The sequence below is a fragment of the Halichoerus grypus genome, chromosome X (assembly GCF_964656455.1).
Source record: "Halichoerus grypus chromosome X, mHalGry1.hap1.1, whole genome shotgun sequence".
Taxonomy (NCBI): domain Eukaryota; kingdom Metazoa; phylum Chordata; class Mammalia; order Carnivora; family Phocidae; genus Halichoerus; species Halichoerus grypus.
The window spans coordinates 66,008,398-66,029,208 of NC_135727.1; the positions used below are offsets into that span (position 1 = coordinate 66,008,398).

The following is a 20,811-nucleotide window of genomic DNA, read 5'->3' on the forward strand; positions in this document are numbered from 1 at the left end:
AAGTAAAAGTTCCCTTCCTCCTGTTTCACTGTTGTTTCCTGTATATCCTTCCAGAAATTTTTTTGTGTTTATGCAGACAAGCATGTACTTTTTGAGATATGATTGACCTATAGCCTTATAGTAGTTTCAGATATACAACATAATGATTCAATATATGTATATATTGCAAAATGATCACCATAATGAGTCTAGTTAACATCCCATCAACCAGATAGCTAAAATTTTTTTCTTGTGATGAGAACTTTTAATATTTACTCTCTCAGCAACTTTTAAGTATATAATACAGTATTGTTATTTATGATTATCATACTGTATATTACATTCCCAGGGCTTATTTATTTTGTAATTGGAAGTTTATAACTTTTGACCATCTTTACCCATTTCACTCATTCCTATCACCTGCTTCTGGCAACTACCAATTTATTTTCTGTATCTTTGAGTTTGTTTTGTTTTGTTTTGTTTTTAGATTCCATGTAAGTGAGATCATAGAGTTATTGCCTTTTTTGTCTGATTTATTTCACTTGACATAATGCCCTCAAGTTTCATTCATGTTGTCACAAATGGCTGCATTTCCTTTTTTATGGCTGAATAATATACCATTGTATATAGATATATACCCCACATTTTCTTTATCCATTCATCTGTCAGTGGACACTTAGGTTGTTTCCCTGTCTTGGCTCTCGCAAATAATGCTGCAGTGAGCATGGTAGTTCAGATACTTCTTTGAGATAATGATTTTGTTTCCTTGGATATATACCCAGAAGTAGAAATGCTGGTTCATGTTGTAGTTCTACTTTTCAATTTTTGAGGAACCTTCATAGTGCCTGCACCAATTTACATTCTTACCAATGGTGCACAAGGGTTTCCTTCTCTCCACATCCTCACCAGCACTTGTTATCTCTTGTTCTTTTGAGAATAGCCATTCTAACAGGTGTGAGGTGATGCCTCATTGTGGTTTTGATTTGTATTTTCCTGATGAGTAGTGATGTTGAGGTCTTTTTCATGTACCTGTTGCCCATTTGCATGTCTTCTTTGGAAAATTCTCTGATCAGATCCTCTCTCCACTTTTTAATCAGATTGTGTGGGTTTTTTTTTTTTTAAGCATGTATTTTATATTGCAGTGTTTAGAAGTCCAAGACTACTCTCAGGTTCAGTAATTTACTAGGACTCAGTACAACTCAGAAAAGCTGTTATACTCGTGGTTATGGGTTATTACAGTGAAAGGATACAAATTAAAATCAGCAACAGGAAAAGGCACATAGGGCAGGGTCCAGGAGAGTTCCAAGGCTGATCTGTCAGTGGAATTATGCAGACAGCAGTTACTTCTTCCAGCAGTGATACATAACAGTAAGTATGGAGTGTTGCTAAGCAAGTACACTTTTACAAACCTTGGTGTTCAGAGTTTGGACTTGGTCACATAGACATGTTTGACCACCCATGTGACTGATCTTAGTCTTTAGTCCCTCCAAAGTTCAAGAAGATGCCATATGGCCCAAAGGCACCACTGCCCCCATAAATGACCTCGTTAGACTATCTGGTGTGTGTCCCAAGCCATCCAGGTAAACAAAGACCATCTTCTCCGGCAGGACATTCCAAGTTTAGAGGTTACCTCCCAGGTGCTGAGGGCAAAGGCCTAGCCTTTCTTTGGGCATGGTTAATCCTTTACTACATATATGTATACATAGATAAAGCCACCCTTTTTGAGGTGGCTTTTTTTAAAGATTTTAATTATTTATTTGACAGAGAATACAAGCAGGGGGAATGGCAGGCAGAGGGAGAGGGAGAAGCAGGCTCCCTGCTGACCATGGAGGCTGATGTGGGGCTTAATCCCAGGACCCTAGGATCATGACCCGAGCCGAAGGCAGATGCTTAACTGACTGAGCCACCCAGGTGCCCCAGAGGTGGTTGTTTAAATACAAATAGTATCATAATATAGATTGTGCAACTTGCTTCTTTTTATTTAATAATGTATTTGGCATATATTTCCAGGTTAGTACATAGAGATCTGTATCATTAATTTTAGTTCTGCAACATTCCATTATAGTTTTATTAATGCCCTTTGAAAAGCTTTTAGGTTGTTTTCAATTTTTCACCAAAACAAGCAATGCTTCAGGGACTATTTTATGTATCTTTGGGTACTTGGGGAAGTAATACACCTTTAGGATAAATTCCCAGAAATTGAAATATGGGTCAAAGGGTGCATACATTTTACATTTTAATAGATATTGTAAAGTTGTCTTCCAAGATATCTAATAGTAATTTAGACTCTCACAAAGATTGTATGAGAGTACCTGTTTTACCATACCCTCATGAACAGTGAATATGGTGGTGAAAATCATTTAAGTCACATGTAAAAGGCAATTTTTCTCCTCAGAAAACTTTTTAGGATTAAAAAAAACAGTATGTAGTCTTTTAATACAAAGCTAGGTATAGATTTTAGTTTTTAAGAAAGTATATAAGTAATTTTAAAAAGTCTTAATATTTGTGTAGCCCCATCTGAATACTGATTAACAATTACATTATTTGATCAATCATACTGAAGCATTTACTTTTGAAATCATGTAGAAGATAAATTTTCTCTACTGCCAACAGATAGGGAGTAATTTGACAACTGTTATTGTTAAAATCAGTATTTAAGTAGAATGTATGTATATTAACCAGCAAGCAAATTGTATATAAACCATACTTTAGAAAACAATAATATGTTATTTTAATAAAGTGTATATGTTTCTTTTGAAAGAGTCACTTTCAGCTGTAAGATCTTTTATAGCTTGGAAAGTGTTCTTCCCATGCGCCCTGTAGCCATATAACAATCAATTTAGCTGCGTTATCAGTTAAACTTTCCCCCTGCAAAGAGCGTTCATTATTTGGAATATGTTAAATGGGAGATACTGCAGAGTCTATTGTGATTTATTTTTATTTTAATTTTTTAAAAGATTTTATTTATTAGAGAGAACACGAGTGGTAGGGGCAGAGGGAGAGGGAGAAGCAGACTGACTTCCTGCTGAGCAGAGAGCCTGATACAGGGCTCCTCAATCCCAGGACCCTGAGATCATGACCTGAGCCTAAGGCAGACACTTAACTGACTGAGCCATCCAGGCGCCCCTGTATTGTGATTTATATAGTATTCCTTAAAAGGTAATTTTTGAAATTTGTCTTTTCATGTATATATAAATTGCTAGTAGTCTTAGGCAGTTGTGTTCACTTGATACACTAGTGCTGAAATATATCTTTAGATACTGTTTTCCAAGTATAAAAGATTTTATTTTTCGAATACCTTAAATCTGTTGGGAGGGATCTTTTTACTCTTTTGATTATTTTTATTTTTGTTTATTTTTGTTTCTTATTGAGAGAATCTTAAGTACCATGTATAGTATTAGTTTAATACTCTACTGTTGGGATATAATTAATACTAGTTAGTGCCACATTACAAAATACAGTAAATACAGCAGCAGATAAAATATGACTTTTTTTTTTTTTTAAGGTTTTATGTATTTATTTGACAGAGAGACTGCAAAAGAGGGAACACAAGCAGGGGGAGTGCGAGAGGGAGATGCAGGCCACCTGCCAAGCAGGGAGCCTGACATGGGGCTCAATCCCAGGACCCCAGGATCATGACCCGAGCCAAAGGCAGGCGCTTAACGACTGAGCCACCCAGGAGCCCAAAATACGACTATTACTATGAGGATATTGTTTTATCTTCCCACAAGAGCAGCACTTTAAAGAGTTAACTTACTTGCTTAAATGGATTACATGTTCGATTTGTAATTACATTTTAAATTTTACTATATACTAATTAAATATTGTTTTTCCAAACATTTTTATAGGCCCTGACTTTGTTGTTTGTGATGAAGGTCATATTCTAAAAAATGAAGCATCTGCTGTTTCAAAAGCTATGAATTCTATACGGTCAAGGAGGAGGATTATTTTAACAGGAACACCACTTCAAAATAACCTAATTGAGTGTGAGTTAATATCTGCAATTATGCTGTAGAGTTGGCATTGCCTCAGATACATTTTTGCCACTTTGCCATTTGCCTTTCTTCTGTCTAATATAGTGTCTGACTATGATCTGCGTAGGTCCATCTTAGTCTGCTGTGAAAGAATACCATACATTTCAAGTGGAATGCTTTATAAATATGAATGGTAAACCACAGTCAACAGGTGTGCTATTTTGAGTGTTTAAATATAAACATAGAATTTGAAATTTAGAAAAATTATCAGAAGTCTTAATGATTGCTTTACAAATTCAGGAGATATTGTAATGAAATATATCTAATTTGGGGGGAGTTACTATAGGAAATTGAAAAGAAATGGCACGTGTGAATGTTTTAGGAATGTGAAGATGGGATAAGGAGAGTTGTGTTGAATCTATATCAGCATAGAATTTGTTGAGACTGAGGACAGATGAGAATCCAGATAACTTGTGATTTTTTTCTCATTTTCGTATGTGTGGTGATACTTAAGAGGGAACATGAGTTATTCAGCAAATAAATTGAAATTTCCTATTATAATCCAATGTAATAGTTTTTTGTTATTTTTATTATTTCCATTCATTTAGTGTATAGTAACTTAGCTGTTTTTTATTATTTGTAGAACTGGTTATTATTTCACTGTAACCTATATTTTATCTTTATTTTTATCTGTTGTAGTTTCCCCTTTTTCTGTTACTCCATTTGTAGAAATGCTACTTCACATTGCAAAAACAATAAAATATTAATTAGAAGAGTATTATGATACAGTGAAGAAAGCAAACCTATGGTGTTTGCCAATGAAATTCACATCCATAGTAGTATACTCCCATGGAACTTTGATTTCAGTGACACTGCATGTAGAGTTCATTTCGAGTTCTTGATTGAACTGCATTTAATTCTTATTATTATTCATGACTTTTTAAGGACTGTCCTATAATGAGAATATGTTCTATCTTACTGTTAAAATCCAAATACATATTCCTTAGAATTTTCTAAGACAGTCCGTTGGCTCCTATAAATACCAATTTTGATGTAATAACTACTAATAAAATTATATTGAAACTGGAAAAAATGCTATTTCACATTGTGGTCCTATGTAGTATAGGGCAGCTGATAACTCTATTAAGGGCTTCTGGAACTAGATCAGTTAATATAAAATTTGATATAGTGGTTTATTATCTGATTTTATTATTTCGATTCAGTATCTATGTATTTTTCACAAGATACCCTTGCTGACCATAAAATCATGGTTAGAATTATAGAATACTTGTTTTATACTCCATATCTGTTATAGAGAATAGTGAATTAGAATAAAATGTTCTTAGATGTTGTTTTTAAACGTTCATGTCTAGAATTTAGGGATGGTTTTTATTTGAATTTCTCATCTGGGTTAGGTAATCCAGTTCCAGATCAGACTTAAAACCAGTGTTTAGTCTATGCTCAGTTTGCTGTTCTTTCTTTGTAGCTAATTCTAATGCTTCCATGGCATGTGTTTTTGACACGAATATTTTATCAGAGAATTTTTCTGAGTCCCTTTTAGCCATTATTGTTATTAGTGAACTAATGTCTTCTCTCTTAGATCATTGCATGGTTAACTTTATCAAGGAAAATTTGCTGGGATCCATTAAAGAGTTCAGAAATCGATTTATAAATCCAATCCAAAATGGTCAGTGTGCAGATTCTACCATGGTAGATGTCAGAGTGATGAAGAAGCGTGCTCACATTCTCTATGAGATGTTAGCTGGATGTGTTCAGGTACAAATACATTCCATATAATAAAATATTGTTACTGTTATAATCCCAAATGTTTTCTGAATTTAATTATTTTGTGTTTTCTTTCCCCCTTTTTAGTATATAGTTTTATAGTAAATCTTCTTGCATTGTCTTCAGAAGTTTTTGAAACTTTGAACTTTAAAAAAAAAGAGTTCCATTTATAGCATAATTGATTAATTCATTTGCCAAGTGTATAGCTTCATATTTTACTATGCTAATGTTTAGATTCCTCATCTTTAAGATAGGGAGTATGTAAAAGGAACATAGCTGTTATGATTAAGAAATTCCTATGTCCACCCTAATTTTATAGTAGAGTGGCCTGAACCTCACTTATTTGAAATTGTTGTAGGAAAGGCAATTATGAATTGTGGAGGAGCCATTTTTAAATGTAATCCTGAAGAAACAGTTTTATTACTTTGAAGTCATACACTAACCTGAATGGGTTAGTAGTGTTTACATACAGATTTTTAGTGAATCTGTATTAATGAGTAAGCAGTTCGTAGATCTCAAAATCTGCACTTTTTCTTTAGACACTAGATACTAATTGTAGCCACAAAGATGTAACAAATAAACAAATGGGCTGTCCTTCTGGCTGGATATTCTACCATCATATAAGGCAGTCATCCTTTTTGTTCAGGTTAGCCACAGGTACTAGCAAGTCCTCAGTTTCTGTATTGCTGCTACTACCCAGACAGTATTTTCCTGGTTTAGGTAGTCATTTGTACCTAGCACATTAGTGTTCTTTCTTTCTTGTTCCTTTAATTAAATGGTATCAAGAGTGCTTATACATGGCTTGCTTTCTCAACTGGGTAAACAGTTTCCCTAAAGCTATGTGTTATCCTCTGGCGTAATGGCACATCTTACCCAAAGGACAAACTAGACTGCATCAGACATTGATTCATTGCTTTTAGTGTATGATTAAAGCAAGTCTTTTTTTCCTAGCACTGCTTACTGTATCCCCTATATACTTTTTTTCTTTTTTGTTTTTCTGTATAGAGAAGACCATTTGGTAATATGACCACTTCAATTTAAAACCTGCCTGGTGTATTGCAGTATCCTTTTACCAGTGCATCATATTGTGTAGTCATATGATATATATTAACTACAATCATATAATGATGATTATGTGATTAAAGAGGCTAAATATGTTTAAGAAAATGTTTTCTTGTATGTTTGGTACCTATTTATTTATGTGTATCTTTTAGTTGCAAGCAATGATGATTCTTAGAGCAGTCAATTCCTGTCATATATTTAGGTTAACTAATTTCGTTCTCTTTCTTGTTAATTACAGAGGAAAGATTATACGGCATTAACAAAGTTCTTGCCTCCAAAACATGAATATGTGTTAGCTGTGAGAATGACTCCTATTCAGTGCAAGCTCTATCAGTACTACTTAGATCACTTAACAGGTAACAGATGCACTTACTGTTTTTATCTTCAAAAGACATTCTTTTTCTGATGAGTGTTGTTTTAGTAATTTTACCATGTAAGTTCTTTTTCGTTTGTGCATTTGAATAAAATGGATGTGTTCGTTTTGTAAAAGCACAAAATAGTTCTAATTTAAAAACCACTAAATTGTCAAACTAAACTAGGAACAAACTGGTGAAAAAACATATACAGTATATTGGAATAATGCCCTTAGTTTGTAAAGAGCTTTTATTTCAGAAAAATTATTAGTGTAAATAAATCCATAAAAGAAAATATATAAAATTCCAGTGTGTTACTTAAAAAATTGAACCACAATAATAAAAGGCATATAAACCAAATCCATGAAATCATTTCTCATCAAATAGACAAAGGTTGAAGGAAAAGAAGGAAAATGCAAGGCAGGACATATATTATGCTCCCAACCTTATAGTAAAAATATACACAGATACCTAAAATACACCAAAATGCTAACAGAAATTGTTTTTTTGGGTGGATTCATTATGAGGATCTTTTAGAATGTTTCTTATTCTTTTCTGTGGGCTTTTAAAAAATACAATGAATAGTTATTATTTTATCATCAATAAATTCATGTGTCTGTATGTATGTCTGTGACTGTATGCCCAAGGTTGTCACTGTTCACAGAGCAAAACCTAGGCTCTTTTTGGTCTGGAGTGAGATTTCTTACTTGTTAGTCACCTTATTCTGGTACTTTCCCCAAGTGATATGTCAGGTTTATTTAGGGGATACAGGTTAGAAAGTACCCATTAGCCATTGTGGATAAAATACACTTGATCTTAGCCAGAAGGCCGAGAAGTGATGCCATTGTGGATAAAATAAATTATAAAAAATAATAGGGGGTGGAAGTGTGTACATGCATCTTAAAATGATACCTCATTTCATATCACTAGTTACAGTGATATACCTTATAACAGCAGTGCATTTTAGAGAATGGAATAATGATGATGGTTCTCAAGAATGATTTTGCTTTGGGGAAAACAGAATTTGAATGTTAGTATTTTACAGAACTGCTTTTTTGCTATATTATAAACAGATTTTTACAGACTTTTAGAAGAAAATCACTTGTAATAAGGCACACATTTTCATTTTTATATCAGTCAGAAACTGTTAGATTTATTGTACCATCGTGTTTTGGATGACAAAAATGGAGACATAATTAAGTAACCAAAGGTGGTCATCCCAATGAGAGAGCTACAGTGTAGTTAAAGAAGAAAAGGGATGTCCAGAGCTATCTTTATTAATATCTGAGTAATAAAGGGTACTAAATTTGGTCATTTAATTTTTTTTTCATCTAAAATTTTGTTTTATCTTAGAGAAAATGCCAGCTGCAGTGTTTTCAAATATTAGAGAATCACTTGTCTTTAATAACCAATAGCAAAATGTTAATAGCTCATATATAGATCTTAAAGTGTATACTTTTGAAGGCAATGCAATATTTAAGAACTAAGAGGGCCTCATTCATTGTGATTTTAAATGATAGCCAATATCTAAAGTACTAACTGTTCAAAGCTTCTAAACTCTGTAAAGTATAATTGTTTTTTTAAGTTTTTATTTAAATTCTAGTTAGTTAAAATATAGTGGAATATATTCAGGAGTAGAATTTAGTGATTCATCACATACATATAACACCCAGTGCTCATCACAAGTGCTCTCCTTAAACAAACAAACAAACAAACAAGCAAAAAAACCAAGTGCTTTCCTTAATACTCGTCATGCATTTAGCTCATCCCCTGCCTACCTCCCCTCCAGCAACCCTCAGTTTCTTTTCTGTAGTCAAGAGTCTCTTATGGTTTGCCTCCCTCTATTTTTTCTTTCCCTTCCCCTATGTTCATCTATTTTGTTTCTTAAGTTCCACATATGAGTGAAATCATAGTATTTGTCTTTCTCTAACTTATTTCACTGAGCACAATACACTCTAGCTTGATCCACATCCTTGCAGATGGTAAGATTTCATTCTTTGTTATGGCTGAGTAATATCTATCATATATGTACACTACATCTTCTTTATCCATTCATCAGTTGATAGATGTTTGGGCTCTTTCCAAGATTTGGCTACTGTTGATAATGCTGCTGTAAAGATCCGGGTGCATGTGCCCCTTCAAGTCAGTATTTCTGTATCCTTTGGGTAAATACATAGTAATTTAATTGCTGCCTTATAGGGCAGTTCTACTTTTAACATTTTAAAGAACCTCCATACTGTTTCCCAGAGTGGCTGCACCAGTTTACATTCCCACCAACAGTGTAAGAGCGTTCCCCTTTCTCTGCATCCTTGCCAACACCTGTTATTTCCTGCATTGTTAATTTTAGCCATTCTGAGAGGTGTGAGGTGGAATTTCATTGTGGTTTTGATTTGTATTTCCTGGTGATGAGTGATGTTGAACATGTTTTTATGTGTCTGTTAGCCATCTGTATATCTTCCTTGGAAAAAATGTCTACTAATGTCTTTTGCCCATTTCTTAACTCGATCATTTTTGGGGGGTGTTGAGTTTGTTAAGTTCTTTATAGATTTTGGATACTAACCCTTTATCAGATATGTCATGTGCAAATATTTTCTCCCATACCATAGGCTGCCTTTTAGTTTTGTTGATTGTTTCCTTTGCTGTACTGAAGCTTTTTATCTTTTTTTAAAGATTCATTTATTTATTTTAAACAGAGAGAACGTTAGCAGGGGGAGGAGCCGGGGGAGAGGAAGAGAGAGAATCCCAAGCAGACTCCACGCTGAGCATGGAGCCTGACATGGGGCTTGATCTCATGACCCTGAGATCATGACCTGAGCCAAAACCCAGGAGTTGGATGCTTAACTGACTGACCACCCACATGCCCCAAGAAGCTTTTTATTTTGACGAAGTCCCAGTAGTTCATTTTTGCTTTTGTTTTCCTTGTCTCCAGAGATGTGTCTAGTAAGAAGTTGCTACAGCCAAGGTCAGAGAGGTTGCTGCCTGTGTTCTTCTCCAGGATTGTGATAGTTTCCTGTCTCATATTTAGGTCTTTCATCCATTTTGAGTTTATTTTTGTGTACGGTGGGAAAAAAGTGGTCTACTTTCATTCTTCTGCGTGTAGCTGTCCAGTTTTCCCAGTACCTTTTGTTGAAGAGACTGTCTTTTTTCCATTGGATATTCTTTTCTGCTTTGTCTAAGATTACTTGAACATATAGTTGTGGGTCCATTTGTAGGTTTTCTATTCTGTTCCATTGATCTTTGTGTCCTTTTTTATGCCAGTACCATACTGTTTTGATGGACTACAGCTTTGTCATATAGCTTGAAGTCCAGAATTGTGATGCCTCCAGCTTTGCTTTTCTTTTTCAGGATTGCTTTGACTATTCAGGGTCTTTTGTGGTTCCATATAAATTTTAGGATTGTTTCTTCTAGCTCTATGAAAAATGCTAGTGGTATTGTGATAGGGATTGCATTGAAGGTGTAGATTGCTTTGGGGAGTATGGACATTTTAACAATGTTTGTTCTTCTAATCCATGAGAATGGAATGTTTTTCCATTCCTTTGTGTCTTATATTTTTTTTTCATAAGTGTTGTATAGTTTTCAGAGTACAAATCTTTTATCTCTTTGCTTAGGTTTATCTTGCTTAGGTTTATTCCTAGATATCTTATGGTTTTTGCTGCAGTTGTAACTGGGATTGATTTCTTGATTTCTCTTTCTGCTGCTTCATTATTGGTGTATAGAAATGCAAAGATTTCTGTATGTTGATTTTGTATCCTGTGACTTTGCTGAATTCATGTATTAATTGTACCAATTTTTTGGTGGAGTCTTTTGGGTTTTCTATATAGAATATGTCATCTTTGAACAGTGAAACTTTGACTTCTTGCCATTTTGGATGCCTTTTATTTCTTTCTGTTGTCTCATTGGGAGAATAGGACTTCCAGTAATATGTTAAATAATAATAGCGTGCACATCCCTCTCTTGTTCCTGACCTGGAGGAAAAGCTCTCAGTATTTCCCAGTTGAGGATGATATGACCTCTGGGTCTTTCCTACATGGCCTTTATGATGTTGAGGTATGTTCTCTCTATCCCTATTTTGTTGAGGGTTTTTATCAGGAATGGATGCTGTATTTTGTCAAATGCTTTTTGTGCCTCTATTGAAAGGATCATATGGTTCCTATTCTTTCTTTTATTAATGTGGTGTATCACGTTGATTGATTTGTGAATATTGAATCACCCTTGTAGCCCAGGAATAAATTCCTCTTGATCATGGTGAATGATTCTTTCAGTATATGTGTTGGATTCCATTTGCTAGTATTCTGTTCAGAATTTTTGCATCCATGTTCATCAGGGATATTGGCTTGTACTTGTTTTTTTTTAGTGGTGTCTATATCTGGTTTTGGAAGCAAGGTAATGCTGGCCTCCTAGAATGATTTTGGAAGTTTTCCTTCCATTTCTATTTTTTGGATTAGTTTGAGAAGAATAGGTATTAACTCTTCTTTAAATGTTTGGTAGAATTCCCTTGGGAAGCCATCTGATCCTGGACTTCTCTTTTTTCGGAGTTTTTTGTTGTTGTTGTTTTTTGTTTTTTGATTACTGACTGAATTTCTTTGCTGTCTGTTGGTCTGTTCAAGTTTTCTATTTCTTCTGTTTTGGTTTTGGAAGTTTATATGCTCCTAGGAATTTATCCATTTCTTCCAGATTGCCCAATCTGCTGGCATATAATTTTTCATAGTATTCTCTTATAACTGTATTTTTGTAGTGGTGGTTGTGGTTTCTCCTCTCTCACTTGTGATTTTATTTTGGTCCTTTCTGTTTTCTTTTTGATAAGTCTGGCTAGGGGTTTATCAATTTTATTAAAATTTTCAAAAAGCTCCTGGTTTCATTCATCTGTTCTACTGTTCTTTTTTGTTTCTATATCAATTATTTTTGCTCTAGTTTTTACCATTTCCCTTCTTCTGCTGGCTTTAGGCTTTATTTGCTATTTCTTTTCTAGCTCTTTTAGGTGTGAGGTTAGGTTTTATATTTGAGACTTTTCTTACTTCTTGAGGTAGGCCTGTATTGCTGTATACTTCCCTTTTATGACTGTTCTTGCTGCATCCCAAAGGTTTTGGACCGTCATGTTTTCATTTTCATTTGCTTCCATGTATTTCTTTATTTCTCCTTTAATTTCCTGGTTAACCCATTCATTCTTTAGTAGTGTGTTCTTTAACTTCCATGTATTTATGTTCTTTCCAAAGTTTTTCTTGTGGTTGACTTCAAGTTTCATAGTATTGTGGTCAGAAAATACGTATGGTATGATCTAAATCTTTTGTACTTGTTGAGGCCTGATTTGTGACCCAGTATGTATTCTCTTTTGGAGAGTGTTCCATGTGCACTGGAAAAGAATGTGTATTCTTCTGCTTTAGGATGAAATGTTCTGAATGCATCTGTTAAGTCCATTTGGTCTAGTATGTTATTCAAAGCCATTGTTTCCTTGTTGATTTTCTGCTTAGATGATCTGTCCATTGCTGTTAGTGGGGTTTTAAAGTCCCCTACTATTATTCTATTGTTATAAATGATTTTCCTTGTTATTGATTTTTATATTTGGGTTCTCCCAAGTTGGGGGCATAAATATTTACAATTGTTACATCTCCTTATTGGATAGACCCCTTTATCCCCATATAGTGCCCTTCTTCATCTCTTATTACAGTCTTTGGTTTAAAATCTAATTTGTCTTGTATAATTATTGCTACTCTGGCTTTCATTTGACATACATTTGCATGGTAAGGATTTTTCTGTCCCCTCACTTTCAATCTGCAGATGTCTTTAGGTCTAAAATGAATGTCTTGTAGGCAGCATATAGATGGGTCTTTTTTTTTTTTGTAAATCCATTTTGACACCTTGTGTCTTTTGATTGGAGCATTTAGTCCATTTACATTCACAGTGATTTGACAGATATGAATGTAGTGCCATTGTATTAAATGTAACATTGTTATTTCTGGAGATTTTCTCTGTTCCTTTGTAGTCTTTGTTGCTTTTGGTCTTTCTTTCCCACTCAAAGTGTCCCCTTTAATATTTCTTGAAGGGCTGGTTTAGTCGTCACAAACTCCTTTAATTTTTGTTTGGGAAACCCTTTATCTCACCTTCTATTCTGAATGACAGCCTTGCTGTATCGGTTATTCTTGGTTGCATATATTTCCTATTCAGCATGTTGAATGTATCATGCCACTCTCTTCTGGCCTGTGAAGTTTCTGTGGTTAGATGTGCTGCTAACCTTATTCGTCTTCCCTTGTACATTAGGGATTTCTTTTTCTTTAAAGATTTATTTATTTGCGAGAGAAGGAGCAGGGGTAGGAGGGGCGGAGGGAGAGGGAGAGAGAGAATCTCAAGCAGACTCTCTGCTGAAGTGCAGAGCCAGACACAGGGCTCGATCCCTATTGAGATCATGAACTGAACCGAAATCAAGAGTAGCCACCCAGACATTCCAGGGATTTATTTTCCATTGCTGTTTTTAGGATTCTGTCCGTATCTCTGTATTTTATTTTGCAAATTTTACTATGATATCTCTTGGTGTTGCCCTGCTTTTGTTGATTTTGATGGGAGTTCTCTGTGCCTCCTGGATTTGGATGTCTGTTTCCTTCCCCAGATTAGGGAAGTTTTTAGCTATAGTTTCCTCAAAGAAACCTTCTGCTCCCTTTACCCTCTCTACTTATGGGATTCCTATGATACAAATGTTATGCTTTATGGAGTCGCTCATTTCTCTACTGTACATTCGTGATCTAACATTTTTCTTTCCCTCTTCTTTTCAGCTTCATTATTTTCATAATTTTATCTTCAATATCACTTACTCATTATTCTTCTTCCATCTTTGTGGTCATTACATCCAGTCAGTTTTGCATCTTGGTTATAGTAGTTTTTATTTTGCCATGACTAGTTTGTAGGTATTTATTTCTGCGCCAGGGGACTCCCTAGTGTCTTCCTTGCTTTTCTCAAGCCCAGCTAGTATCCTCATAATTGTTGTTTTAAATTCTGGTTCAAGCATATTACTTATATCTGGTTTGATTAGATCCCTGCCTGTGACCTCTTCTTCTTTGTTTTGGGACAAATTCCTCCATCTTGTTATTTTGTCTAGGTCTCTGTCTTCTCCTGTGTCTTATGAAAGCCTGTTATATTTTCTGCTCCTGAGAGTATTGGTTGTATTAAGAAGAGGTCATATACTGTCCAGGACCTGGTGCTTCAGAAAGTGTTTCTGGTGTGTGCTGTGTGCACTCTGCTGTTGTGTTTTCGCTGCTCTTTCCTTCAGGTCAGTCCTCTGCAGAATTTCTCCTTGCCTACAGCGTGGAGTGTTTGCTCCTTTTCCAGTGTGTGGTGAGTTTTAAGTAGGTGTTTTTGGTCCACTTGTTAGAACAGGCTGATCCTATTTCCCCTAGAGCTGAAGCTTTGCAGCTTTCTGTGGCTAGTAGACTGGTACATGTGGAGGGTTTGTGCTGGTCTTCTGGTGGGAGGGGTGTGGTGCTCCTGCTCTGAGTATTAGCTATACTTGTCCTAGCAAAAAAAAGAAAGAAAGAAAAAAGCACCTGCAGAGTCCAGGGGGCTGGGGTTTGGTGTAAGCAGCTCAAGCCTCCACTGTGGGCACTGTATTTCTCACTGCAATCTGTCTGTTCTTACGAGCAGGGGTAAAAATGTCAGCCATCTCTTTCATCCCCAGAGAGGGAAGTTTGCACCTGCCAGTGTTCAGAAAGCCCTCATAGAAGAGCGAACAGTCTCCCCTCATTTGTCCCATGTATTCCTCAGATATATGTCTTCACCCTCTCTCTGAGCGTCTGCCCACCTGGTGGTGCCATGCTCCTGTGTTTTATCAGAGGCATACAGACTGGGTTTCAGAACTCCAAATTTTAGGTACCCTGCGATGCATGGACCTGCACTGATCCTCTGGGGGAGGGTCTCGTCACACTGTGGCTGGTGCTGGTTTGGCCCAGAAGGGTGGTTGCAGGAACGCACAGGGGCTTGGAGTTTACCATAAGCACAAGAAGCTGGTGTGCAGGTTAGCTGCCCTAAGCAGGTGTCTCCTATGCTAAAGAATGGGGCAACTCAATGGCACCTGCCTGCTCTTTTGTTCCCACAAAGGCAGTGCCATTCTCCCAAATGCTCTCCATGAAAGGGAATTGTCTCTCCTAGTGCAACCCAGGGGATCCTCAGATCATGCTGTCTGCTCCCCAGCCTCTGCCTTTCTTCTCCACAGGAGCACCTCTTCGCCAGCCAGGTTCAATCCCAGTGATGACATTGGACTTCCTTTTTTTAAAAAAATTTTTTTTTTAAAGATTTTATTTATTTGACAGAGAGAGACACAGCAAGAGAAGGAACACAAGCAGGGGGAGTGGGAGAGGGAGAAGCAGACTCCCTGTGGAGCAGGGAGCCCAATGTGGGACTCGATCCCAGGACCCTGGTATCATGATCTGAGCCAAAGGCAGACGCTGAACGACTGAGCCACCCAGGCGCCCCTATTTTTTAAATTTTTTAAAAGATTTTATTTATTTGACAGAGAGAGACACAGCGAGAGAGGGAACACAAGCAGGGGGAGTGGGAGAGGGAGAAGCAGGCTTCCCGCGGAGCAGGGAGCCTGATGCCTGCAGGGCTCCATCCCAGGACCCTGGGATTATGACCTGAGCCAAAGGCAGATGCTTAACGACTGAGCCACCCAGGCGCCCCATGGCATGGACTTCTAAAACCAGACTTTGTGCTCCACTGCTTGTAAATACTTGTGATAATTAGCCCCCTCACTTTCCCCATCAGTGGTGTAGGGGAAGTGTTTTTCTTGTCTTTCTGTCTCTCTGTCTCTCTGTCTCTCTCTCTCTTTTCCTGATCTGGGCTTCCTCTCCTCTGCCTCACCAGCAGTTCTTTTCTTCTCCAAATTACGTCTCCTCACCTCCTAACTTCCATGATGTGGCTGGCCTCTTTTCTCCCTCTAGTTGTGCAGTTTGTTCTGTCAGTCCTCAGATTGATTTCCTGGGTGTTCAGAATGATTTGATATTTATCTAGCTGTGTTCGTTGGAGGGGGCAAGCATAGGTCCCCCTATTACTCTGCCTCTTAACTCTTTCTGAAAAGTATGTTTGTTAAATTATCATCTGATGTCATGAATCTTTCATTTGTGAAAATGTTTGGGGTTCCACCCAACTAAATGTGATGTTTTATTTTCCTTAAAGTAGCATAACCTGAGTTAATATTCCCTTTGAAAAAAAACCTACATGAAAGGCCAAATGGGTTATATTAAAGGCTACTCTATCTTGATTCTCACTACCAACCATCACAGTATTTCTCCTGAAATATCACGCACGTATTTCACTTAAACTTAAAATGTTTGGTGTTTTTCTGTCACACGTTCCAAAATTTCTTTTGTTTTTTATATGTGACTCTTCCTAGATTCTATTTGGTTTTAAGAAGTTCACTTAAATTTTGCTTTTTATACTAGGAACAGTTTTGTGTTAATGTTAATAGTAATAATTTGTAATATTTTAATATTTATAGAATTAAAGTAATAAGAAACTGAGTTTTCATGAATTTTAAAGAAATTATAGTCCTTAATTTTCCTTTGTTCCCCCTTTTCAGTATAATCCTGCAGTATTCCTTTTACCATCGGTTATCAGTTTATATTTACATGTAAGCCTCTGCCTTCAGTAAACACTTCATGTTTTAAAATGTGGATACTTAATTTTTTAAAGTTTTTATTTAAATTCCATTTAGTTACTGTATAGGGTAATATTATTTTCAATACACTATAGTGTACAATATAGTGATTCAACACTTCCATACAACATCCGGAGCTCATCACATGTGCACTCCTTAATCTCCATAAACTATTTTAGACATCCCCCCTCTTTCTCCCCCCTGGTAATCATCAGTTTGTTACTTAATTTTTTAATCAGTAAATGTTAGCGTGATTTTAAGCATAAGTCAGTATTAAAATCCATACAGTGTTTTAAGGCATGCAGAAATGGAGCACATGAAAAGACAACCCACAGAATGGGAGAAAATTTTTTGAAATCCTGTATCTGAGAAGGGATTAATAACCAGAATATATAAAGAACTCCTATAACTCAACGACAATAAAACTCAACACAATTGGAAAATGAGTGAAGGACTTCAGTAGACATTTCTCCAAAGAATATATACAAATTGCCAATAAGCACATGAAAAGATGTTCTACATCATCACTGGTTATTATAGAAATGCCAATAGCAAAACACAAGATATCACTTAATACCTGATAGGATGCGTATTACCAAAAAAAAAAGAGAGAGAGAGAAAGAACAGGTATTGTCAAGAAAGTGGAGAAACTATAACCCTGGTGCATTGCTGGTGACAATGTAAAATGGTGTAGCTGCTATGGGAAAAGCAATGCAGCCATTCCTCAAAGAGTTAAACATACAGTTATTTCTATAATGATCCAGTGTATGATTCAGCAATTCCACTTCTAGGTATATACACCAAATAATTGAAAGCAGGAACTTAAATAGATACTTGCACACTCATGTTTACACAGCAGTAGTGTTCATAATAGCCAAAAAGGTGGAAGCAATCCCAGTGTCCATTGACAGATGAATAGAGAAAGGCAATTTGATATATATATATAATGATATATATAAATATATATTTATCATATATAAATCATATATAAATGTTATATTTATCATATATAAATATGATATATACATACATACACACATACACATACATACATACATACCATGGGATATTATTTAGTCTTAAAAAGAAAGGAAATGCTGACACTTTACAATATTAATGAATCCCAAAGCTATCATGATAAGTGAAATAAGCCAGATGCAAAATGACAAATACTGTTTCATTCCACTTAGAGGTACCTAGAGTAAGATTCATAGAGGCAGAAAGTAGTAGTTACCAAGGTTTGGGGGAGAGGAAAATACAGAGTTATTTTTAATATGTACAGAGTTCCTTTCTAGGACCATGAAAAAGTTTTAGGAATGGAGTGTTGATGGTTGCACAACATTGTGATTGTACTCAGTGCCACTGAATTGTACTCATAAATAGAGAACATTCATATGCATGCGTCCAAGTGCCACCCTTTAGACATTGATTAAGTGGATCTGGAGTAGGGCTCAGGGACCTGCATTTTTATAAGCCCTACAGGTGATTTTGATGTACCTGCAGCATGAGAACCACTGCTCTAAATGATGCTCAACATAATTGGAAATGTAACTCAAAACCACAGTGGGATACCTTTTGTTACTCACTAGGATGGCTATAATCCAAGAAATAGAAAAATAGTAAGTGGTAAGGATGTGGAGGAATTGGAACCCTGTGTTTTGCTGGTTTCAAATGTCAAATGGTGTAATTTATGTGGAGCTCAATTTGGCAATCAACGGTTCAATATAGAGTTACCATATAACCCAGCAATTATACTTCTGGGTGTATACTCAATAGAAAGGAAAACACTTGTACACCCAAAGATTTGTACACCAATGTTCGTAGCATCATTGTTCATAATACTTCAAAGCTAGAAACAACCTATATGCCCATCAACTGGTGAAGGGTTAAACAGATTTGATATATGCATATCATAGAACATTATTAAGCAATGAAAAGGAAGAAAATGCTGATACATGCTACAACGCAGATCAACCTTGAAAACATATGCTAAATGAAAGAAGCTAGTCACAAATGACTAGATGTTGTATGATTCCATTTACATGAAGTGTCCAGAGTAGGCAGATCTGTAGAGACAAAGTAGATTAGTGGTTTCCTAGGGGTGTAGGAGAAATAAATAAATTGGGGGATGATGGCTAGGGGTATAGGGTCTCTTTTGGGGGTGATAAAAATGTTTAAAAACTAGATTTTGGTGATGGTTGCTCAGCTCTGTGAATACACTAGTGAATTGTAAATGGTAAATTGTGAACTATATCTGAATAAAACTTTAAAAAAACTCAGTGGCTTACTTTTTTATCTACAGAAGTTTTATTTAGTTATCTTCCAGCTAATTGCTCATTCTTTATGATTTCCTGTGTCTTGCATGTACTTTCTAGATTATCTTTAACATTTCTTTAAACAGTAAACAGTTATAGTCTATGTCTGATTATTCCAGTTTTTGAAATCTTTATAGATTTGTTTCATCTAATTTCTGTCAATTTTTCAGGCATGCTGCCTTGTTTCCATGTGTGTTTAAGTACTTTTGACCACAAGTTCCTAATATCCTTTGGAGTATTAATATGTGGTAATTCTTTGAGGCCTAGGCTAACATTTGGTTACTCCAGAAAGGATTTGCTGTTGCTTCTGCCAGGGGTCTGGGGATATTTTTAGTCTCAGATCCCTTGATATTACAATTTGCGCTTGAAGCACTCTTAACTTTTAAGTTAGTGGGAATTTGGGCAAATGATGGGCTATTTGATGATATGAACTGGGGCCTCTCCAGTACTTAAAATATTATTCCTTTGTTTCTTTTACTTTCTGCATAAATCAAATAAGCATACTCCAAAGAATGTTAACCAATTTCAGTGGTCTTTGCATGATAGTTCAAGGGTGGTAATTTTTATGTGAGATTCCTATAGTGTGTGACTAATCAGAAGGTGGTATGACTACAAGATTTAGATTTAGAATTGAACAGATACAACAGCATATGTTTAGATTATCAAAACGGAGCCATCTGCTTAAAGTCAGCTTTATGGGACCTGCATTGATGTATTGAGGCAGTGAAATAACTAATATCATTGAGGTACTCTTTTTCACTTACTGTTCATTATAAGTAGAATTCTTCTGGGCACCTCCTAGTAGTTGTGTTATTGCTTGGGTTTTAGGCTTTCCTAAGTCTTTGTTATGTTTAAAAGTGGCCTTGAGTCCTGCAAGTTAACCGAAGGAGCATTGGAGGAAAGGAAAACAGATTTCTGAAATAGTACAAAGGAATTATTTAATTAGTAAGGATTTTGTGATAAAACGGTGTGGAGATCCTAGAAGGTGTTTCCAAATTCTTAGTGGCTAAACTACTCCCACGATTCTTTAGATCAACCCTTTTAAATCATTTATGTGGAAAATTCTTTGAAATAATTTTCAGGACTTGGGGAAACTCTATAAAATTTATTGATATAGCCCATGGTGTTTTATTATCATCTCCAATTCCCTGTTTATTATAGCTATATTGATCATCAGAATACTCTGGTGAGACTGGTTTATTTTAATAGTGTAATTGTAATTTGTAAGGGGTCAAAAGGGAAATTGAATATAAAAAGCTTTTAGTATTATATTTTTGGAAAGTTTGCTTTAGCTCTACTGTCTTGAATAACCTTGAAGGGCACTTAAGACAGCGTGGTAGGCTGAACAATGGCCACCCGGAGATGTCAGATCTTACCTAGGTCCTGGAACCTGTGTTACCTTATAAGAAAAGGGGATTTTTTTAGAGGTGCTTAAACTAAGGATCTTGAGATGAGGAGATTGTCCTGGATTGTCCAGATGGCTCCTAATTCCATTTGCAGGTATCTTTGTAGGAGAGAGTCTGAGGGAGATTTGATATACACAGAAGAGGAGGAATTGTGACCACAGAGGCAGAGATTGATGTGGCTGCAAGTCAGGGAATGCCAGCAGCCACCATGTGCCTGAGGAGGCAAGGAATAAATTCTCTCCTGGAGCTTCCAGAGGGAATGTAGATGGCCCTGTGGACACTTTGATTTTGGCTCAG

The 20,811-nt window shown here is 36.0% G+C and overlaps 1 protein-coding gene across 6 annotated transcripts in view; it reads left to right on the top strand.

Moving 5' to 3' along the window:
- LOC118544892 (transcriptional regulator ATRX) overlaps positions 1 to 20,811 on the top strand; it is a 303,532-nt gene that overhangs the window by 198,664 nt on the left and 84,057 nt on the right. For all 6 annotated transcript variants that reach the window (XM_078064338.1, XM_078064341.1, XM_078064339.1 and 3 more), the window contains 3 exons: positions 3,828 to 3,965; positions 5,554 to 5,729; positions 7,039 to 7,156. In XM_078064338.1, the coding sequence (XP_077920464.1) occupies positions 3,828 to 3,965; positions 5,554 to 5,729; positions 7,039 to 7,156 (432 nt within the window). The remainder of the gene's footprint in view (positions 1 to 3,827; positions 3,966 to 5,553; positions 5,730 to 7,038; positions 7,157 to 20,811) is intronic.